The sequence below is a fragment of the Alligator mississippiensis genome, chromosome 1 (genome assembly GCF_030867095.1).
Source record: "Alligator mississippiensis isolate rAllMis1 chromosome 1, rAllMis1, whole genome shotgun sequence".
In the NCBI taxonomy this organism is placed as follows: Eukaryota; Metazoa; Chordata; order Crocodylia; family Alligatoridae; genus Alligator; species Alligator mississippiensis.
The window spans coordinates 110,653,237-110,677,944 of NC_081824.1; the positions used below are offsets into that span (position 1 = coordinate 110,653,237).

Genomic DNA, 24,708 nt, shown 5'->3' on the forward strand with positions numbered 1-24,708 from the left:
GGTGGCTTCAGTTTATGTTATAGCCAAAGGGCTTGCGTTTGTGTTGCTGTTTGTCACCGGTGGCTTGGGTGAGGCTAATAGGGCCCGGAGGAGGCCTCATAGGGGACCCACAGCAGTGTGGGGACCCCAGCGCCAGTGAGGGCACAGCATTCGGGGTGCAGTGACCCCAGCCCCAGAGAGGGGCAGTTGAGAAGCCCCAGAAAGGGGGCGTTGCTGAGAAGCTCCAGTGCATGCGTGGTGAGCCCCGGAGAAGGGGGCAGTGTTGCGGTGAGCTCCAGAGAAGGGGGGCAGCGTTACTGAGAAGGCCCAGGGGGAAGCGGGGGCGGCGTTACCGAGACGGCCCAGAGAGAGACAGGGCTGTGGAGAGCCCGAGCGCCAGAGAGAGGGTGTAGACCTGGACTGAACAACGTCTATTCCAGCTGCGAGGCTTGGGGCGTGGTAAAGGAGTGGCTGGAACCACACATAGCCCATAAGGCTAGGGTGCCCCTACAGCACCCATTGCAGAACGGGACCCACAAGGGGTCCGGAAGTCCACAGGGTCAGATATTGCAACAGACCATGTCCAAGACGACGTAAGGCAGCCTCCCATACATTTAATCTCCATCAAAGGCGTGGCAAGCGAGAAGTGAGGGCGCCCTTTGGGCCAACTTGACATGGGAAGGGGGCCTTGAGGAGATCACGGCCCTCTTGCAAGACCCTGCGCTGTGACAGTAAGCATTCAGTTTTCAGTATAAATGTTTACCTTTTGAAAACCAGAACATTTTAGCAAGATAAAATTTTTCACTGTACATTTGTTTTCAGCCAAAACAATTTCAACTGAAAAATTCTGACCTCTTTTTCTGCCCCCTCTTTTATCAACTTGCAAAATCTACTCACAGATTTGTGTGCATCTATAACAAATGTGTTAGTGCTGACTCAAAAAATTATAAAACAGTGCCAAAAGTCTTGTAGCAATTTGTGGGGACAAGAGCAAGGAAAACCCAACTGGTGGGTAACAGAACAGATTTTAGCCTCAGGTCTCCACGTAAAACAATTTTAAAGTGATTAACAAACAACTCCCTTTTGCTTATATAAGTATATTTATAATCTGTGTTTCTAGTTAAAAGTATCAGCATCTTTCCATCTGCATGTCAGCAGGTAAAATGACAGGCAAGTGAAGCTCTTTTTCCATTACACTATCAATGTGCCTTAACTGGTAACTGGAAGAACCATCTGCTAAAATAAAGTGAGCATTTCACCATCCTCGTCCATTTGTGGGCTCTGAAGAGCAAGAGGCAAGAACATTTCTCTGTACAAGCCAAGTGGCACTTTAGTACTTAAGGGCTGATGTTCAGGCAGTGCAAACTGCATAGCTCCAATTAAGTCAGAGGATCTGCCTCATCCCTCTTAAAAGTTGCTTGAAGACTGTCTTTCACAATCAGCATGACATTAATCAAAAAGATTCCAGTTTTTTATTCCAGGTCTGATCTACCTCCACAGAAGTCAGTCTCAACACACATTCTCAGCGTATGCAATAACAAGCCCTATTTGATCATGCCCAACATTTTCATATAAAAAGAAAAAACAAAAGCCTCAAAACTCCCAGAGGAACTCATGTAACAATATTCACATTCAGATACCAGTGCTGCAATTTGTATGCTGTAATTATCAGCAAACAGCCAAACTGATTCTCCAGTGGGAGCTTTGTTTCATTGTATCACAACTCAGTGGTGTTTCTGCATTCAAATGGCCATCTTAACACATACACTATTTCATGCTGAAAGTCAAAATAGAAATTTGAGATTAATGCTGCAATGAACCAGCTCAATAAACACCGCTATGATTCAGCAGACAAATACATGGTCTTCCTACTGGGTACTTTTCAGAATCTCTCACAGGTGGTAGAGAGATTAATGGATCTCACATAGAAAAAGTACAAGAGAAAAATAACTACCCCAAGAAAGAAGAAAAATCTTGTTTCAAGCCCTGGCCAATACATATTTACAGGATTTTCTGATGCAGTATTTTAGAAGGGAAAAAAGTAGGTTACCTGACAATTTTTACCAAAATAAGAAATGTGTTAATTAGCGATTACTAGAACAATCAGCTGCAGTGCCATCTTCAGAGTAAGGGGAAAAACTAATCAAAGTGTAGAAAGTAAGCGGAAATAGAGAAGGGAACTATTTGTGGATACAAAGATCAGCCTGCTTGCTAGGAGAATAAAGCCCCAATCACAAAGTAAAATGCAAAGCTGTATAGATGGTGTCAGAACATTACTCCTCCTGTCAAAACCAATGAGCTTATAGTTGGTGAGAGCCAGCTTTTCACTGATTTGCCACCAAATGGTTGGTACTATACTGATAGCCCACATACTAAGCTGCTTTATGGCTTCTTGAGAGGGAAGAAAGGTATAGGTCTCCTGTATGCCCCATTCCTTTCACCTGGCCCCTTCTGAGCTTCTCCTTTTTTTGTTAGCTGAACCTCTCTGGTCCACCAAAGAGCAAGGGTCTGTTCCACCATAGACCAAGTCACAGAAAAATGAATCCTGAATTCTATTTATCAAAAAAATGTCTTTGTATTGAACATGTCACAGAGAATATATCACAGGCACTCACACAGGAAGAACAGGGACTGTATCTGTCCGAGGCTACCAGTTTTTCTTTCACGTGAGAAGTGACTCTACAGGCCAAGGGAAGTGAAAGAGCCACTAGAGGGCATGAACATCCTTACATTGTCTTTGCTGTTGGTTGTAGCCGTGTTGGTCCAACACACTTGGTTTAATAAAAGAAATCTCATCTACCCAAAGGACCTTGCCTGCTTTAAACTGTCTTGGCCTTCATTCTTTTGAATCAGAGAAAACAGGCAAAATGTGTGTTGAATTTACAAAACAACTCATTGTATAGCTGTTTTTCCAGTAACTGCAAAAAAACCCTCCAAAAAACCTCTAAACTAAACTAAACTAAACCAAACTAAACAAAACAAAGCCATGGATTAAAAAGTACCAGCCCAAACACAGTTTTTCCATGAGGAAACAAACAAAACATCCCACACCACCTAAAAACCTAACATTTTAATCTCTGTCAAAACAGAGCTCTCTCACCTGAGATGAGTAGATTTCTGCAAGGTTGAATAAAATAACTGTTATGCCTTATTCTATAAAGTTTTATTGCTGATACAGATATTAAATCTTTGTACATGAATGGTTCAGCAATTGGCAAATATTAATAAGCTTCTCTCTTCCAGAGAATTATTTTGAACCCTCCTAAGATCATTAGACCAAAAGTGCATATAAAATGAGTAGATGTAGATGTTCTTAGATCAGTATTTATGGCTATTATTATTTTTAATACCTGTGTGTGATCTGGCTGCTTCTTAAAAATGTAATTCTCTGAGCAATATTATATACATTTCCACATTTCCATATACATTTCTATTCCTCCCAGTAGGTAAGTAAGTAAGTAAGGACTCCTTTACTTCAGCCCTCTTTCCACTTCAGTGGCTTCATGCAATTTGTATAAACATACTGACACAGTGCTGAATATCAAAGAGAGCTTATATCAAAATAGAAATACCATCAAGAATGATCTAATACGATATTCAAACAAAAAAAGCTTAGTTTGCAAATTAGGAAGAACAATTTGACCCAAATTTTGTTTGAAAAAATTCAGTTACTATTTGCTTGTTAGAAAAATACTAGGTTGCCGCTCACTCAGGTCTAAGCTTCTAGTGATCTCTGATTTCAAGAGGTTAAAAAGACATCAGATTTAAGGCATTTCTAATAAATCCAAGTTAAAACCTGTGACAAAAAAAGAGTCTGTCCCAGGAAAAAGTGTCAGCACATTTTGTCTTGCATGCTTCACAGATATTTCAGGTGGGACAATGGGCTTGTATGTCTGTAGGATTCCAAGAGAAAAGGCTTTCTCTCTTGGGAGAAATGTTTTTACCCAGCGTGTCCAACTTCTTCATAGACTATGATATTCAGAAAGTATCAAGTTCCTATCCTCTGGAAAACAGGAGCATTCAAAGTGTTTTGAATTAGGTGCCCAAGAAAACCACTTAACACTTTTTGAAAATGCAGGCTCTACTATAGTTTTTATCATCTGTACCTGATGTGACTGAAATCAGGAGTGCTCTGAGATGTAATACCCCATGATTTAAGAAGCTGGTATTTTCATTAAACTCCCTCATTAAATCTTATTTATATGGAAACACCCAGTTCTACTCTCAGAAATAGGGATGTCACACATGTCTTTAAAAATGTAAAATTAAAATAAAACATCTGGTATGCTTCAGTCATCCTCTGGGTCCTCCATTCTGTGTACCATTCTGTTTCATCCCGTTAGGTCCTGCCCCTGCATCTAAAGCCCTAAAGAAGTTAATGCAAGTATGTGCATATGCACAAGTCTGTCCATGTGGATTTCACTGCAAAAATCAGAGTCTAAGCTTTTCTTTGGGACAGGGACTGTAGGGACTGTGCCTACTTTTCCAATTTATGCAGGGCTTAGTGCAATGTCAGCAATTAAAAAAATTTCTCCCCGGGCCTGGCAGGGAAAAAAAGTCCGTTGATAGCCCACACCCCCGTATAGCCCACACCCATCCATTTTTTTTTGTAAAATCACGTATACCCCATGGGATATATGCGCAAAAATACGGTAATATTTTGGTAACAGCACTCTTCCCTCCGCTCCTTCTATCTGTGGTACTTTGATTATAAATGGATTATGTAAAGAACGATTATCCTTAATGGCTATTAAACAAAAAAACAAATTCATTCAGGTCTTTTTAAAATTGTTACTTCATAAAGGTGACATAACCATTATGAAGTAACATAAGATTTCAGGCCCTTCTCAAAGGGCCTGAAATCATATTTTTGAAAGGAAAAGAACAAGTAGAAAGAATATGTACTTAACATTCTGAATTATAAATAAATTATGTCACCACTGGAGTAATTATTTCTGAAATGCAAGCAGTGTATTCTACATTACGAGACAAAAAGGAGAATACAAAAAATACAAATAATTACAACAAAAATATTGTGAAGCACCTTTTTCTCCTGGAATGCGAGCTTTATCATTGCTTACCTGCATACTTGATAGTGCCTTGACAACATTCAAATCAGACCCTGAACAAAAAGTATTTTCTGCACCACGGATGATAAGTCCTTTCCCCTCCTTCCAATTTTCCAGCTCAGTTACCTTCTCCTGAAGTTCAAGCATCATAGTGCCTGTCACAAAGAGCAAAAAGCACAAGCAGGTCAACAGAGAATCCTTCCATCTTACTATCATGTCCTATATTTATATTTTTCACCAGCAAAAACAGTTTTTATCCTCAGGAAACTAACAAAACAATATGCTTAGGATATATAACAAAATAAAATGACACCTAAACTAATTGGGCATCTCGACATTACCTTCGTGCCATATCCAGAACTGCTGCCACAAAAAATGTCCCACTTTAATGCACACTGACTTCCAAAAAGGAGGCAATGTTGCCACCTTAGATCAGCCCTAACTAAGAGTGCATGAGTAAATATATCTGAGGCAAAAAGCCTAAGACCAGGCTCACCTCTCTGTGTTGCCTCATTTTGGGGAATTGCACCATACACATTGACAGTGAATGAGTGAGGCATGCTGCTCAGTGGCATTCTTGAGGGTGGCATGAAGATAAGTGGAAACATTCCCATTGGATCCAAGTTCACAGGACCCCAGTCCACCCAAGCCCTTAAATACACGTTTAACTTTAAGTAGCAGCTTCAGTGAGACAACTTACAAGATTACCGGTCATGGATCTCTGGGTGTAACCCTATAAAAGTCTTAGAACTTGTGCAAAACGTTCATTATTTTGTTAATTTTGCAGTCTAAAATTTTGGTAAGTTGGCTCCTCTTTGTCTGAAATTAACCTGAACAAAAGACCGGGTGCCCCATACAGATCAGTAAACTAAAGGCATTTTTACATGTGCTCCAGGGGTAGAGGCAGGGGCTCCAAGAGATGCTCTAATTAAAGTGCCCACAGCATCTCGTGTACCAGCATCCCTGCATGTCAAAATGGCAGCGGGGGCACTTTAACTAAAGCTCATCAAACAAACTTTAGTTAAAGTACCTCGCTGCTATTTGAAGTGATGGGACACAAGATGCAGCAGCTGGCTGGAGCATGCTAATTAGCACGTCCCAGCAGACTCAATTAATCAAGTCTGCTCCAAAATGCTGTAATTGCAGTGTGCCAAAGCAGCCTCCAGGTATGTCTACAGGCACCCTAAATACCTAGGTAGTTGCTTTAATCACAAAAAGAGATGTGGAATATCCTTGTTCAAGCAGTCAACCCCCACCCCTGCCTTGCAAAAAAAAATAAAAAAAAAATCTTAGCATGTAATTAAATCCACTAGGCACACAAATTTGGTGCTGAAAACTCACTAGATGCCTAAACTTAGGTCTCTACACATACATAGAATAGCCAGGTGCCTTGTTCTACCTAAGCTCTATCATGACCTAGATACAAGGCAGAGTGACACCTATAGTATGCATGCTCAGAGGGCCTAGAACACGGTCTGGCAATTATTTGGGCCCAGTGGCCACATAGGGAGTTTTGATCAGTTGTCACAGCCCAGGTTTGCACTCCCTGCACATCCCCCTCCCTTTTGCAACAACTCACCAAAACTTCCAATGTGGAATGGGGCAGTGGGCAGGCAGGGAGCAATGTTTGGGAGCAAGACAGGCAGGCAAGGCCTGGATAGTGGAGTGGGGTTGTGGGGAAACCCCTGTCCTATGGGAGAGGTGTGGGGGGTGAAGGAGGGCACTAGGTCCCAAGAGCCAGCCGGGGGGAGAGGGAAGGAAGGAGGGGGTAGGGGGCACATGCATCAGCTCTCGCAGGCTGTGCAGTCCACAGCTGCCCCCGCAGCACACCACATGGGGCCAAGCCCTGGTTGCTCACACCTGGGGTAGCCCACGCTGCATGCAGGCAGAGTGGGTGGAAGACAGCCAGGAGTTGAAGGCAGAGCCCCATGTGCTGGGGCAGGAACAACCTAGCTGAAACATCCTTATCTGCAAGTAATGGTACAGTAGGAGCAGAAGGAGAAGCCACTGGAGGTGAGGCGAGCAGAGGAGCACCTGGGTGGCTGAAGCTGCACAGGGAGCAGCCTTTCTGGAAGCTATACTCACTGGCTAGGTCCAGGGCTGGGCTTAGGCTGCCAAAGGCTAGGTTTGGCCCTATGCAGAGTGCCGTGGGGGCACTTGTGAGCTGGATACAATCAACTGATAGGCTGGATCCAGCCTGCAAGCTGTATTTTGCCCACCTCCGATCTAGGACATGCCTCATCCATTCCTAGGGGAAATGCTCCAGTTGCTACACAACTATATAAAAGGTCGGCACTGGCACCAGCAGCACTAATGAGGTGCCTACTCAGAAAAGAATACCAAGCCCAGAATCCCAAACAGATGGAAACACCTAATGTACAGCTTCGACATGCCTACACTCCAGAGAGGGGTGGGAATTTAGATATACATCTAAATCAAGGGTTTTCAACCTTCTTTAGTACCCCCGCCTGCCTGCACATACCCCCTAGGACCAGTCCAAGTACCGCCAGTTGACAATCCCTGATCTAAGTTATCCTTACCTATTGGTGAAGTACAGACACTGCCTCAGGAACCTCACTCTCCTCACTGACTGCATAAAAGGAATGTTGGGGCCTAACACCTTGCCACTGAATTACTCTCCTGGGACCCAGCACCTAATTTTAAAATTAAGCATGCTGAAGCCTAAATTGGAGGCACCTATGGGGCCAATCTAAATTCTGCCTGAAGCTACTAACCTGGTTTCACTAGGTTTAAATTGGTATTATTAGCATTGGTTTCCAATGAGAACATTTCAAACAGGTGCCTATCAGTTTCCAATTAGGGGGTAAAAAGCATGACAACATCCACATAGCCCATTAGCTATTTGCCAATCTAATCTCCCTCCCCTTTCTGTTCCATAAACTGCTTAAACATACAATACACATAATTCCCATGGAATAGAAAGACTATTTGCCATATGTTTAATTTACATAGCAGTTCTTTGCTACAGTTTGTTAACGTTTTTCAACTCTCTAGCATTACAATGCATTTTACATATAATATATGCACATATGACTATGTAAAGGCACCAGGACTCCAAGTATATAATCTTTTTAACAGCACCTTTTTGAAGCACAGAGTATCATTACTAAGTGCTTATGTTCCCTTGCACAATGGAGCACACATCTCTTCAACACATTTCTGCAACAAATAAAATGGAAGTATGCAAGCTAAAGCCTCTTTCCCCGCACAACTGAGACTCAAACGAATACAACTTCATTTTGTACAATGAATGAAAGTAAGGATCCTTCAGAAAAAAAATAGCATACAAATGTGTAATAAAGACTATACCAAAGAAGCCAAATTAAGACTGCATACAGAAACTTTATTCTGGTATTAAACTGAGTGCATGAGTGAGTATGCATCCTTAATAATTATCTCTTAATGTAACCTTAGTTTTAAAAAAGCAACTGAGAAAAGAGGAGTTCTACCATGTACCAGAGTTATTATCTATTGATCTATCATAGATCTCTTGACACTTGAGCTAAGAGCAGGTGTCAGTAGCTCACAGCAATGGTCTGCATCAGTTATGCAGAGTAGGGGTGTAGGACATTTTGCCAGTGGATTTCAGACTTACTGGCAGTTGAGGGGTGGTGCAACTCAGGGACTTGGGTTTCCACTTCCACCTTTGAGGGGAGGCTATTCTAATGGGAAGAGACTTTTCTGTTCATTCCTTTCCAAAGTGTGTCCCATTCTACCCATATTCCTCACACCTGTCTCTCCCAGTCTTGTCTCTGCTCAGGGGTGGGCAATTATTTTGGGTGAAGGACCGCTTCATGAATTTTGGTGAGCTTCCGAGAGCTGCATGGGTAGCCCTGCCCCTTGACAGTTGCCCTGAACCTTGGTTGCCACCTTGGGACCAGAAATCCCACCTCTAACCCCTGACCTTTTCCACTGGAAGATTCTCCCCTTGACCGCTGGAAACACTCCTTTGGGGGGGGAGGAGGGGTTGCCATCTTAGAACCAGAGAAAAAACAAATCATATACTGAAAGTCAAACACCTACTCTAACATATTTTAATTTTATTACAAAAAATATTTTTGTCATGATTTGTGTTTGCATACTGTATATAGAGGTGATTGCATAATAACTCAAAATAAAGTCTTAGTCTTGTATATTGGGGTGTGTACATGGTGGGGTATAGGGGTGTGGGGGGATTGTGAGGGGGTGGCTGTGTGTGGGGGGGCATAGGGCATGTTGGAGGTTGTGTATATGTTGGGGTTGTGGGGGCAGGGTGTGTATATGTGGTATTTGTGGGATGAGGGAGGTTGGGGGTGTGTGGGTACCCCCTTCCACACACTCCTCATGGTGCAGCAGCAAGCAAGGGTGCTCAGGGCGCTTGTACCCAGTGCTCGTGGCCGGTGGCACGTGGTTCTGGTGAGTGCTGCACACTGCAGCAAGGACTACAGTCCCTGCCAGGCCATCTCTATCGCCAGTGCTCCCTGCCATGCACACACAGCCCCCACACTCATGCAGCATGGGAGGGAAGTGCCACATGCTGGAGCCAGCTGCCTTCCTTGCCTCTGGCTGCGCAGATCCCAAGACTCCGCAGCCACTGCCTGCTGGGGCTGCACGCCATGGGGGGAGTGCGTGGGACAGGGGGTCCTCACCCTGCCCACACCTACACCCTGCCCACTTGAACTCTGTGCTACTGCCACCACCATGGCTATGGGCTCCACGCTGCCACCATCTCCCACCCCATGCTCCACACTCCTGCCCAGCTTTAGCCATGCCTCTGGCCTTACCTCTGCCACTTCCCTACCTGGTGCCTGGAGCAAGCAGGATGCCAGGGAAGCTGAGCAGGTCCCCCGGTGGCTGTAGCAGCAGCAGCAGCCCGGCCTGGAAGTTGAGTGGTGACCACGCTGGGCCCTTCCAACCACAGGGTGGGAGTGGGGTGCAATAGGGCACGTTGGCAGATGGTGTGTATTCCTGGGTGCCTCGCTCCCACCCTCATGGGCAGAAGGGCTGGGCGGTGCACAATTTGTTGGTGGACGCCATGGGCCAGATGAAAGCATCTGGCATGCCAAACCTGGCCCATGGGCCATATTTTGACCACCCCTGCCCTGGCTCCCTACCTCGGTCCTATTTTCCACACTTACCCAGTCCTAGTTTCATTGCCTCAACTTTCTCCCCCACTTCTTACTAGTCTCCTCCCAGCCAGAAACAGGCCAGCATCTCCACTGTCGGTCCCACCCCAATACTCTCAGCCCCAATTTCTCTCCTCATCCTTTCAGGATCCAGTCCCAGTTTTGGCCTTCTCTACAAACCTGGCTCCTTGTCCCAATTTTCTCCCCATGTATCCACCCATAGATCAACTATTACCTTTTCAACATGCCAGCTCAACATCCCCCCTCCTCCTACAAGCTATTAGGTCCAGCAAAAGTATTGTTGAGAACACAGGAAAGTCTCCCTGCTTTCAGTTCAGATGCCTGATCCTATCATCATCCACAGCAATCCAAAAACTGCAATTGTAAAGCAGGTCCTGCTCAGGCCTATTCTAAAGTGCACACACTATGTGAAAGCCTTTGGGGTACAGTATTTAACTGCTAACATTTAAGATGTCTCTACTAAGTATGTGCACATTGCATTTTGATAAAGCCTTATGACATAGCTAGTTTTAGGTGGATTTTCACAGGAACAGAAAAAGACCCAACCCTGACACAAAAGCCCTGCTCTGCAACACTTAAAAAGTTCTTGCTCCAAAGCATGGTACTACCAGAGTTTGAAGGAAAAGGATATCAGGATATTTTAACTTAGGGAAAATGGCTGTTTTGCCCAACTCTCATCCAATTAAATAGATGAACATTAAAAAAAAAAAAAAATCAACCTAATGCAGGCACCCAACATGGGAAGTTTAATTCCAGTTAAGTGGTGTAAGCAAGCAAAAACAGGGACTTATCAAAGGAAGTGTCAGGCAACATTAACAATAAATGGTGTCCATTATAATAATACCTTGTAGTGATAAAATAATTAGATGGTGTATTGAAGTGCCACAATGACTTTTTTTTCAATCAGCTGAATGCCAAAGACTAAATGAATGAGAGTGAATTAATTGTCCTCTTGCCTCCTGGAGTTTTTTCTTCAGGTAAGAAGTTGGAATGCTGGAAATGCATTAACTGGCCTCAGGATGAGTGCCTATCCTGAGGGTTGAATATACAGCCATAGGGCTGACAGTCTAGAACACATCATGAATATGAAATTAACTTAAAATAAGTGTAATAAGGGATATGTTCCTTACAATGTCTATAATACAAATATATTTAATTAAAAACAAGGTAACAGTGGGTGCATCTATACATGCTATTAAGGTGTCTGAATAAATTCTGGTGTGGTTTATGCCAGAGTTTACATACACCCGGCACTGCAGTACACTGAGCCAGGGCAGAGCAGCCCCAGCTGGCAGAAGGCCTTGGAGGTCAGCCTGCCAGCCTAGGGCTGCTCCAAACCAACTCAGCATATTGTGGGGGGTCTGCCTGGCATGAGGGCGCTTTAATGAGGGGCTAGCTGGCAGGCAGCCCCCACTCTGAAGCACCCTTGGGCCCCAGCCAGCCCTGTCAGCATCTACACGAGTTGCGGCAAAGTAAATAACTCTGTCATTGGATAGTACTTGTGTTTGGCTATACTATCCTACGACGAAGTTAATTAGTTTACTCCATCCTAACAGCACTGCACATATAGACAGTGACGTTTTACTCTGGAGCTAATTAGTAAATGTCTCATGTAGATGTGCCCAGTATAAGTTACAAGCCAACAACTCAAAAGATAAAAAGTAACAGATTTATAGTCACCCATGTAGTCATAATTCTAAATCAATCTAATGCACTGAATGAAGCAAGGATCCTCTGGAAAAAAGTCCTATGTGATCCTGTAGTTAAATAAATTACCATGCTACACACTCACAAAAGAACAGATTTAAAGTTGCATAGGCAGCGGTAAACCTTGTACAATTTCTTCATCATTTTCCAGTTCTCTCCCCCATCCGTGTAGAAGCATGGGCCCAAATTGAAAGTTTATACAAGTTCTACTTCTGACATGCTGCCAAAATCTTCCCAATAAAGTGAGAGAAGGGAAATGGCAAGTATGTAAGCATACCTCACATACTGTTCTCATAATCAAACAAGGAGAATATGGTCTAGATCACCAGTGGCCAACTTTCTGGCCACTCCAAGTGCTATTCTGATCCCTTTCCCTTGCCTGATCTGCTACTCTGCTTCCTGCTCCTGGACTACTCTGCTGCTCTGCTTTCTTCATCCTGTCTCGTGTTCCCTTCCTGATCTGATGCTTTGCTTTCTGTCTTTTGACTTATCTGCTGCTGTGTTGCCTGTCCTCTCCCTAATCTGCTGTATGGCACACACAAGAGGTTTCCATACTGTCGGGACCCAGGGCAGCCGGCCAGCAGCTCTCCCTGACTCCCACCCGGGGAGATAAGGGTCCGGGGCCTTAGAAGGCCGTCAGGTGGGTACTTGTGATGCTTGGAGTAGAATTAATTAGGCGGAGGCTTATCGGTTGCAAAGCAAGATTGTTTACTCACGTCAAGGTGGTGTAAGACGGAGGTCAGAGATACTTACTTAGTTACAGCTTAGAGATCGTCATTCAGTCGTTCTGCAGATATATATATATGGGCCGGCGGTTGGCTTATCAGGCATGCGGAGCAAGGGTACGCCAGGGAGGTCGCGGCGGGAAGATGCTGACAACTGATCTAATTGTCAGATTTACTCCAAGGTGTGGGCAGAGTTGTCTTCGACTTTGCGAAAAATGTAAGCGGGTTTTGTTTGTATGATAGCCAATTGTTTTTCGCCACGTCATAAATCTAATTAGAATCGCCAATTATCTAGCGGTCTTTGCTAGGGTGTTATTTTCACAGGGTTACTCCTTGTTTTCTTTGACCAATTATAATGATTTATATAAAGCAAAGAAGGCAAAAGTTTTTATCTCTGTTAGTGGCGCAGCAATAAATTTCTTTTTGACATGCGCAGAAAAAAGCGGTTACTATCATTATTGTTAACCCTTAGTTAACCTAGCGCAGAAAAAACTGTTTTAAATGGTTATTACTTGTTTGTGACATGGGCACTACCTAATTTGGTTGTGACACATACCACTTGTGGCACTCATGCCATATGTTGGGCACTACTGAAAGGTGCAGCACAATTACATCTATAATAGGAATAGTAATCCTATAATCATAGAAGCTAGTTTAACTAATTGTGCCTGCACCTTTCAGTAGTGGCCAACTTGTGGCACTCATGCCATATGTTGGCCACTACTGAAAGGTGCAGGCACAATTAGTTAAACTAGCTTCTATGATTCTAAGATTACTATTCCTATTATAGATGTGGGGGCCTGTGTTCAAATCAGCAGGTCCTGATGATCTCTACCCTCAGAGTGCTGAGGGAATTAGCAGAGGTCATTGTGGGACCCCTGGCACAGCTTTATGAGCACTCATGGTGCTCTGGCAAGGTGCCAGAGGACTGGAAAAGGGCCAATGCGGTCCCCATTTTCAAAAAAGGGAGGAAGAAGAATCCAGGAAACCACAGGCTTGTTAGTCTTACCTCGGTTCTAGGGAAGCTCTTTGAGAAAATTATCCAGGAGCACACCTGCGAGGGAGCAGCAAAGGGGATCATGCTTAGGGGCAACCAACATGGATTCATTCAAGGCAGCTCCTGTCAGACCAACATGGTGGCCTTCTATGACCAGCTCACAAAATCTTTGGACGCAGGTGTTGCAGTGGACATAGTCTTTCTGGACTTTAGGAAGGCCTTCGACACTGTCTCTCACCCCATTCTCATTAAGAAATTAGGCGACTGTGGCGTTGATGCCTACACAGTCAGATGGGTTGCAAATTGGCTGGAGGGCTATGCCCAGAGAGGGTGTTGGATGGGTTTTTTTCGACCTGGAGGGATGTGGGCAGTGGGGTCCCCCAGGGATCGGTCCTCGGGCCTGCACTGTTCAACATCTTCATCAGTGACTTGGACGAAGGAGTGAAAAGCAACTTGTTCAAATTCACGGATGATATTAAGATGTGGAGAGAAGTGGGCACGCTGGAGGAGAAGGACAGGCTACAACTAGATATGGACAGGTTACAGAGGTGGGCGGATAAGAATAGGGTGGGTTTCAAGAATAGGGTGGGTTTCAATATGGACAAGTGCAAGGTATTGCACCTGGGGAGGAAGAACCAGCAGCATACCTACAGGCTGGGGAACTAACTTCTCGTCAGCACAGAGGCGGAAAAAGTTCTTGGAGTCATTACTGACTCCAAGATGAACATGGGCCGCCAATGTGGGGACGCACTCAAGAAGGCTAACCGCACCTTGTCATGCATCCACCCATCGGCCCATCCACCCATCCACCTGCATCATGAGCAGGTCCAAGGAGGTGATCTTCCCCTTCTATGTGACACTGGTCAGGCCACAGTTGGAGTATTGCATCCAGTTCTGGGTGCCACACTTCAGGAGGGATGTGGACAACATCGAGAGGGTCCAGAGGAGGGCCACTCACATGATCAGGGGACATCAGGGCAGGCCCTACGAGTGGAGGCTACGGGATCTGAACCTGCTCAGCCTCCACAAGAGAAGGCTGAGGGGGGATCTGGTGGCCATCTACAAACTGGCCAAGGAGGACCAGCAGGCAATAGGAGAGTCCCTGTTCCCCTGAGCCCTACCGGGAGTAACAAGAAATAACGGCCATAAGTTGAGAGAGTAGATTCAGGCTTGATATCAGGAGGCACTACTTCACAGTCAGGGCGGCTAGGAGTTCGAACCAACTTCCAAGGGAAGTGGTGCTTGCTCCTACCCCGGGGGTCTTCAAAAGGAAGCTGGATAATCACCTAGCTGGGGTCATTTGACCTCAGTATTCTTTCCTGCCATGGCAGGGGGTTGGACTTGATCTACTTTGGTCCCTTCCGACCCTACCAACTATGAAACTATGACCTGAGAAAAAGGTTGATCAAGGTTACATAGGAAGTCAAAGACAAAGATTACAACCACAGATGACCATATCAGGGTGCAGGGCCCAGGGCAAATTGCGCCAGTGGGGGTGGGGAATGGGGGGTGAGCAGCCGGATGCAAAGCCAACCTGGCTCTGTGGGGCCACCCAAAGTACGGGGCCCAGGGCAGTCACCCAGATTCATGCCACCCCAGGGATAGCCCTGATTACAACAAACCCAGGAGTTCTAGCTCCAAGTTCCATGTTCTGTCTAAAAGAGCATCATTACTAAGATGTCCTATTTTAAAAACATATTTTAAATGATACTATAGATACACAAATAGCCCTTCTCACATGCATGTTGAGTCAATGAATGCTGTAGATATTGACTGATATAGCTTGAAGTTTTTTATAAGTCCAAGCCTGAAAATTTCTTTTTAGTTTCTTTTAGAGGTATATGCTACATTTAAGTTGTCTGACTGGAATAGATAAATAGACAAACCATAAGGACATCAGAAAACTTAAGATGATTCTAACTGAACTGAAACTAGAACTGTGAGGGGAAGATTTCCCTGTCCTACAAAACATTCTGCAATTTCATTTTTTTTCCTATTCCTCATAAGCAAAAATTCAAGATCTTTTGGGCTAGGGACAAAAGTTATACATAAACCGGTTTAAGTGATCAGAAACTGGTTTAAACCTGTAACATCATAGAAGTTTAGTGCATATAAACCAGTTTCAAAATGGCTGATACTGGTTTAATATAAACCTGGTTGAATGCAGTATCAGACTTAACTGATTTCCGTCAAACCGGTTTATGAAACTTCTGTCCCAGACCCCTTCCTGGTTCAACTTAAATCATTGTCCGCCAGCACTCTAGCATTTCGCAGCTCTGGGCTGGGCTGTTCTGTCTGCTCCAGGGAATAGGGCTGACCCTGCCCCTCTGCTCCCTCCCTAGCTGGAGCAGTGAAGTCTAGCTCACTGGCCGGTATCACTGGCCCCCCAAGCAAACCCTGGCTGGGGCCTGGGGCCAGGGAGGGGGTTAAATTCCCCCCTCCTCCCTCCAGTACAGAGTTGCCCTGTCCTACTAAACTTACTGTTAGCTGTGACTCTGGACTGTAAATCCCAGAGACCTCAGGGGCAGCAGGAAGAGGAAGTAAACACACAGCCCACGCTGGCTACATGCCAAAGAGCCAAGCTTTAGTTGTGCCCCCCTCCCCGGCTTGAACCACTGCAGGCATATGGCTGCACTTGCTGAATCAAAACTAAATGTCTGTTCATTTGCTTATTGGTTCAATCTTTGCAGCTCAGACTAACCTGCAAACACTGAATCAATTCAGCCTCGGGCTTTTTGACTGTCTGTACTTAGCCTTAGAGTTTTTACAAAAAGCAAGAGAACACACAATAGCCAGTGATCTTTGCATGACATCACTCCCCAAGATGTGATGATCCAAATTAATGTCACTGCTGTTTCTGTACAGTCCATCACAAGATTGCCTGTATTTCATGCGATTTCAAGTGTGCGTGTATGAGGGCAAGAGAGTCTATCAATCTCTCTCTCTTTTTTGTCCCTTCACCCACTTTCTATCATGCAACTGAAAAACCTTCCTTGATAAATTTCCTCAAAATTGGTGCTTTGGTGAAGTTTCTGTTTTGACAAATTAGTATTTTCCAGAGTAAAACCATTTGGTCTACAAAATTCCTAACCAGCTTAGGTCATCTATTCCTCGTTTAGCAATAAGTAGATGTGTAAGATTAATAGAGGAGACACTGTGAACACCTAGGTATGTGAAAGGTTGGAAAAGCTTATAATATAAAAGACTCAGCAAGAAGGACAGCATAAAGCAAGATGCAGGAAGCACGTTCTAGTCTCTTCGGACTCTCAATTTTGCCTATATCCACAAAATGGGGATAATGCTGTCTACTGACCTTTGTAAAGAACTTTGGGATTACAGGCACTATTTATTTGCTCCTTGGCAGTTGTGATAGGCCAAGGAAAAGAGAAAAGAGACAGGATTGAGGTAACTGAAAAATAGGCAGGTATGTTATAGAAGATGGTCCTCCCCAACTATATTTTTTGTTTATTAAAGAGTTACAGTGTTGAACATCAGCTACTTAATGCATTTCTAATCAAAAGACAAAATCAACACTTAAAGGCATAAATTTTCCATTCGCCACACACACATACATACACATACACACATAATTACCTGTGAATGCGTTCATAAGCCTTGGGTTGTTCACGGTGAGGACTCCAATGCCATTGCCATCTTTAGAAAGGTTGATGGATCCACCAGCAAACTGCTCAAGTTTTTTCTTTATCACATGTTCCTCAAAGCCGTGGGTATAGTTATAAAGTGATACCCCTCTTTGCTGTAACACTCTATTCTTTGTAATTTGAAGTAAATTGTTCCAAAAAGAAACTGCCATTTCTGGGAAGAAGGGAGAGAAAACATACATATAGTAGAAAATGATGAAATAGCAGGTGTTTTTCTATTAAGATGTATCTCATTTCTCTGACAGAGATATTGGATATTTTGAAATTAACTTCCCAGGTAAAACAGTCACTAAAGTGCCTGTAACATGAAGCTAGTAGATACTTAGGATGGGATTTATAAAAGCACCAAGATTCAGGCTATATCTATTCCTGTTGAAGTCAATGGGAACTTCCCGACTGATCCAACGAGAAGGAAGTCAGGCCAAGAAACCATAGACATTGTTTAAGATCCCACCCCTGAGGGAGATCCAAAAGTATTTGGGTATGAAGCTAGAGTACTTGCTACATAAACACAGGCAATTAGTTGTCTTTTCCAAAAAAGCCCACATGCTAAAGCTATTTACTAGTTTTACAAGTAAAAGAAGGATTCTTTTCCTGAATAGCCAAAAGCTATATAGGCAGTCCTTGGACTTACGACACAATGGGTTTCTGAAAACCACGTCTTAAGTTGAAACGTTGTAACTCAGAACCAATTTTTTCATAAGAAACAATGTTATAAATGGGGAATTGGTTCCTGAACCAAGGCCTGATACCCTATTTTCACCAAAAATACCCCAGAATTTTGTACTTGATCAGTTATAGATGAGTAATATAGCTACATTAATGTATTTCTATTGTAAATATCAATCATATTGATTTGGAAAGACTTCTTTGAGGTGACTTGGCTGGACTTTTAAAAAGGCTCTCGGCTGGACTTTTTGAAGGGTTCTTGGCTGGAGTCTTCTCAGGAGTCTTGGCTGCAGGTTTTTCTGGAGTCTTGTCTGCTTTCTTAAAGAAAATGTCCAAGGAAGTTTGGACAGATGTTCTACAGGGAGATGAGCAACGCAGCAAACTTGTTCGCTGGCGTGGCATCACATTAGATCAAGCGTTGTAAAGTTGAAACTGACGTCATAAAGTTGAAACAGAGTGTCAATTTATAAACGTTGTTAAGTGCAAAACGTTGTTGTAACTCGAAATGTTGTAAGTAAAGGACTGCCTGTATAGATGTAATTATAGTGGCATACAAAAGCAGTAGCACTTTTCTTAAGGGTCTCTCACTAGTTTCTATCATAGCCTCTAGAGTAGCGTTTCTCATTCCGTGGGTCACAACCCAAAAGTAGCTTGCAAGAATATATGAAAGGGTCAGGAACAAACTTTAAAAATAAGATTTTTCTTTAAAGGAGAAAAACATGGGAAACCATAGCTTTTCCTTTTCAGGTTGACAGAATTCCAGCCTGCAAGGGGCTGCTTGGGACCCTCCCCATGCCCTACACATGCCCCTCACCCCACATACCAGGGGGCTGGGGGTGGTGAGCACAGGGTTGGAAGTGAGGGCCACAGGGTCAGGACTGGCGACTGATATTTACAAATGGGTCCTGGTACAAAAAAGGTTGAGCACCACTGTTCTAGAGGTTTCCTATTTGGTGGTAGGAGTTCACTTCTGCTAAATATTACTAGGAGCAAGCCCTTTGGAAAATGGGGATGTAGGACTGGAAAAAGATCTTTCCCTTGCACTATTGTGCCCAATCTCCTGCTACCAGGAAACCACATTACATAAATCACTTAAAAATGTAGAAATTCCATCTTAAAATCTAAATAGGTTGTTTGCCTCATACTCCTCTGGTGGTTAGAAATCTTTTTTCTAACAGGCTAGTTTTATTCATGACCAATTTAACCCATTTGGTGTACCTACACCGTCCTTTAGGTTAAATTGATCTTCTCACTAGTGTTTACCCTTCCACCCCAAACAAAGACAGCAATCCTTTTCTGCTATATGCTAGGCTCAATAAAACAGGCTCTTTTTGTGTTTACTCATAAGGCAAGCACCCAATTTCCCAAATCATCCTAGTGGCTCTTCTGGCCACCAAAATGGTACACAGCATTCTAATTAAGATAATGCCACAGACAATGGCATTCATGCTTTCCTAGGCTTAACAGAAATCATTTGCTTGATATATCCTAGGATTGCATTTTCCTTTTTTACAGCCAACTCCCACTGATGGCTCATTGTCTCCTTCAGATTGACTCACACACCAAGTTTTTCTCCTCTGTCATTTTTAACATTTCTGGATTGGAGAAATAACCTGAGCCATATGTCTGTAATTGTAGGGCAATCATACCATCTAACTGAAAGCAATCCAAATCCTAGAATGACAGAAAATACCTCCCAACTGGGAAAAAGTTCCAGTAAGATGTAATCATCCACAAGTGACTTTAGGGAGATCTGAAGAAGAGATTTGCTTTTGTCGGAGGCAGCTGACCTGAGGGGAAGTCAGCTGGAAGCTACCCGATGAAATCACAAAGCGAAGGAAACTTCACAGGTGAAAGTAAAGGGTCTAAGTTATCATTACTGTCTTACAACTTGCTGAACTAGGACTGTCTTATACCAAGAAACTCTTGAAGTATCCTGTTGACATCCAGAACACATGGTAAATATCTTTTGAAACTATTTTCCTGCAAGCATCTTTGAAAACACAGTTGCTTTAAGACACGAATCCAGTCAGAAACAGGGAAGAATGCCATAATAATGTAATAAAGAAACATCACAGAAAACAGGTTCTACAGCGTTTTTGTTTGGCCAGAATATGACAAAAAAACAAAAAATAAACAAACAAACAAACAAAAAACCCTTCAACAGAGTTGCTATTTGCTAATCCTAGAAACCTTTTGTGGAAAGCAGATGTCATCTGAACCCAAACTAAAACATGTACACAGTGAAAAGCATTTTTTGATAGCTGGATTTTAAATTATGTCAAGCATGTCTCGCGTGAACAGACAGGACTTATTTCTTCTCAATATAATACATATATCGTATGCACATGCATAAATACATACATGATCTAAATAAAAATGGTGAATCATGTTGATACTGGCATGTTTGTTTTACTGCTACTGATATAGCCTGTTGCCTAATACGTATGTAACTATGAGCACCAAACAGTTTTCTGATGTTTCAGCACACATTATAAAAAAGGCTGATAAAACAAGGACACTCAGTTCCAACTGTCTCAAGAACTGGATGAGCCATCAGCATTAACCAGAGAGCCAGAACAGCATGTACATTCATGGGTGAATTGTGGCAAATACACTCCAGATCAAAAGAAAAAGTGACGGCATGTAGTTTGTGTGCTACATTATTCACATGCAAGGCATAGAGGACAAAAACAAAACATAAAAAGTATTCATAATATTTTCTGTTAGGAGTCAATTCTAGGTGGTTAGACTATCACTGTTGTAAACTTTGTGTTTGTAGCTTCTAACCTAATTACAGTAAGGTTGTAATAAAACACCACAGAGTAATAAAATACTGCAGTAAGGAAACAGATCATTTTACAGAGATTAATGTGGAAGAGGTCTCCAAAAATACCTCCAAAGACAGACCTGCTTGCTAAGTATAAGGTTTTATCTTCAGCTATGGCAGACTGCAAGTCTTCATCTTATGTTAAAACATAAAAAGAGAGAGAAATAAAGTTATGTATCTACCAAGTTTATGTCCAAACTAATTGATCTTTTTCTTTTATCACAGATGAGAGATGTCATTCACGTTGCTTCTTACTTCAACACTGCCTGCATATTTAACAACACCTCTTATTCTATTCTAATGCTACCTACAACATTTAAACCACTGGCTATTAAAACTATTTCTAGTTGGGGGGTTACCCTTAATTAACAATTTAACAGGTCTGTAATGCTGTTTTCTTATTTTAAAATGGCAAGACCACCTAATCTTTTTTGAAATAGGCTATTTAACATACAAAATATTTTCTGTGGGGATATCATCTATTACAGCAGGGTTTTCAGACCTACTGCAATACAAAAAATAGTAATTTCTAAACATAGGTAAGTATCAAAGTGGATTAATTTCTTAGTGTTTGATTTATGGCAACCTGTGTTCAGAAATTAAAAACGAGCTTTAGATCCCAGTTTTCTGTCATCCCTACTGGACATGCAACCACATAATAATAATACAAGTTAGCACTGAAGTATGTAAGCGGATAATATGGAATAGCTTTCAGATGTGGTTCAAATTAATCCTGCACCCTCCCAAAGCAGTGGCATAACTAGGATGGGGTGAATGTGGCAACTGCCATAGGCACTAACTTGGGGAAAAGAAAAAAAAGCAACAGCTGCTGGCAGCTGTACAATCACAATTGCAACCACAGCAGCAACCAGAAGTTGCCGCTGTCTCTGTGCTCCAGGTGCCTGGCTTCATCCCTACACCGCTGTCCCCAAATGTCACTTCTATCTTCTTCCTCTGCTTTCCCCTCCTTGCCCTGTAGTTCCTAACCAATCCACTGCATGCCACACACACAGGCTGCCCATGCCCCTGTGGTAGGTATGCAGCTGGTTGGCCAATCCTGGCTTACATAATGCTTTGCTATATTATACCACATCTGACAGTGCTATTAGCTCCTCATTTTCATTAACCCAAAATGTCCAAAACCCCCACAAAAATATACACTAGTCTTAAATTTCTGTGAATTCAGTGACTGACTGCAGAGCATTTTTTTAGCTTAACTCACTTGTCAAATTATACTTCTCTCATAATTTATATGCTACTTAGACTTTACATTTAAAAAAAAGTAAAGAGCAAGAGACTTAAAATATGGAAATGTTATTCCAGAGGAAAAAAAATCTGTCAGTGTCTAACTGCATGGTTATATGCATTTTTAATATTATCACTATGGTAATAAAGAGCACCAGCTAGTGAAGGATTAGAAAACAAATTGGACATCACTGTCTGCTGATCATGAGTCATGATTAATGACTCATCTAAAACAAGGCATTATCATTGAATTATTTTTTTACCTTTTCTGTAATACCAACCAGTGTATATTACTCTTTTAATCATGTATAAAAAGAAAAAAGATTATTTTTAACAGTTTAGCCTAAGAAAGCCCACACCCCTATGACAAGGAAAAAAATTAAGCTTTAGCTCTTTCATGCTGCAGGGGGTTTTGTAGATCTCTAACTGAAAAAAATAAATCAAAACTTCAGCGTGGAACTGAGTAGTCAAAGTTGATTTTTGCTAGTTGTAAAGGTAACAGCATACCCTGTTAAGTAAGCATAATTGCCATATATGTTACTAGGCCACTTAAAATAATAATGTAATGCTAAACTAATCAAGTTAAAGTAAAATTCCTAAATCATCTAATTATAATCATATCTACGTAAATATGCTTCTAATAATAAGTCCTACAAAAGTAAGGCCTGCTACATTCACTATTATTTGGATCAGAATCAGTTTATAGTACTGATTCTTCAGGGGCAAACCTTCTTGGAGAAGCTAGTGCGTGATCAATATGGGAGCAGTAAGCATTCACACCTACTGGTATAATTTTAATTGTTATAAAACTTGACAGATCTTGGGTAGACCACCTACAACCACTAACAATTAAGGATCTCCAGCCATTGATTCAGAAAGCAATAGACTTTAATATTAATTCACCGTTTTAAGGTTTTCTTTGTAACCAATTTTTGCACCTTTTCTTTAATAAAAGGTGAATTATTTTTAGTCAATTCAGTGTCCATATGATGCAGCATCATTCTTGACTCTGGGCTAAAAGATTATGGATTGATATGAACTCTTACCAAGTGCTGAACCTGCAGTGAAATACCTGCAGAACACTGTGCCAACCTACAGAATGGCTGCTAAACCAAGGTTGTTTCTGAGAGACTCTGGAAAGTGAAGGTTAAGATTTTATAATATGATACTTTTCAAAAAGATAAAGACAAAAAATCCAGAGCCTCGGCCAATATTTTCTCTTCAAAACAGTTTCCAGTGTCCAAGACTGAGGGAAGCTGAGAGCTATGACTCATGACTCCACATTCATTCTAGGTATGCAGTACCATGCAGATTGTTTCTCCAACTGTGACAGCAAGGCACATTGTATCAGTGGGGAATTGCTAGTAAAATTGCTAGAGGCAGCCAAAAGAGTAGCACAGAGGGATGCAATGACAGATGGCTTGGTCAATATGATGGGCCAGGGAAATAATTTTTGCATAAGCCTTCTGAATGGATATGAGTAAGGCAGGTTATGCAAGCCAGAGCAAAGAATTTTACCATAAAAAAACATGAAAGAGGATGAGACCCTGAACCACCAGTTTAGAAAATAGAGAAGTCTAAGTCAAAATCATGCCCAGGTTACAGGCCTCCCTGACTAAAAATGGAGGTAGAAGGGTGGGTTTTAAGGTGAACAGGGAGGGGAGAGATTAACAGCTCTGTTTTAGCCACATGGAGCATAAGGTGACAGCTGTTAAAGGAACAGCCTGAGATTTCAGTTGCTGCATAAGAAATGAGTTGTAGAAAGCCTGATCTATGAGCCACCAGCACAGAAAGAGTAGCCAAATTTGTACGTGCAGATGACATTAACAAGAAATAGCATGCATTCAAAGAGATGAGGACCAAAGACAAAGCCCTCAGAAATATGGAGTGAGGCTGGGGAAGATACTTCAAAAGACATTGTAAAGGAACAATTAGAGAAACAGAAAGAGAACCAGAAGAGGAAAGAGTGATGGAAGCCAAAGCTGGGAAGAAGATTTCAAGAACCGGTCAGCTGTCACAAACAGCTGGCAGGCATTTGATGATGATGATGTCTGGTGGAAGGCTTTGGCTAGGGACGGGCCATTAAAGCCCTTTGTTGAGATCCACTTTGACAGGGTGGGAAATATTAAAGCATATTTGGGAAGGAAAATTCAGAGAAGAGCATGGAACGAGATGGAGTGAGCATGAGGAAAACAAGGAGAGTAATGCATCACCTGGGAGCGACCTCAGAAGACGAGGAAGGGAAAGCCGGTTTGTAATCTGTTGGTCTTCTCTTGGAAGATCCCATACAGAAGTGGAGGCAGGACTATTGGCTATGAGAAGGTGGATACATGATTAGGACTGAGGAAATGGTATTTGTAGTGTCACAACCCAAAGTTGTGATTTTTTGTTTGTGTGTGCGCTTCAGCACCGCTAAATTATTTCCCGCCAATTTGTCGCTTTCTTTGCACGGTGGAGTTCTCTGCTGCTAGAGAGAACTCTGGTGCAACGGGGGTTTTCCCGCCAGATTACAGCTTCTTTGCAGTGTGCATCTCTTTCTTACATCGTAGTGATACACGCTGTAAAGAAGTTCCCGCCATTTGTATTAGGATTCGCGCCACGTTATTGGCTGATTCCTAATTTAGGCACACGTGGCGGCTAGCGATTGGCTTGCTAGCCGTACAAAAGGCTTGGGTAGT

General features: G+C 42.7%; 1 protein-coding gene across 2 annotated transcripts in view; it reads right to left on the minus strand.

The window, feature by feature from the left end:
* ECHDC1 (ethylmalonyl-CoA decarboxylase 1) overlaps positions 1-24,708 on the minus strand; it is a 72,797-nt gene that overhangs the window by 41,746 nt on the left and 6,343 nt on the right. For both annotated transcript variants that reach the window (XM_014611045.3, XM_006266241.4), the window contains exons 2-3: positions 17,219-17,440; positions 5,061-5,203 (exon numbers count right to left, since the gene is read on the minus strand). In XM_014611045.3, coding sequence (XP_014466531.1) covers positions 5,061-5,203; positions 17,219-17,438 — 363 coding nt within the window. In that variant the 5' untranslated portion in view covers positions 17,439-17,440. The remainder of the gene's footprint in view (positions 1-5,060; positions 5,204-17,218; positions 17,441-24,708) is intronic.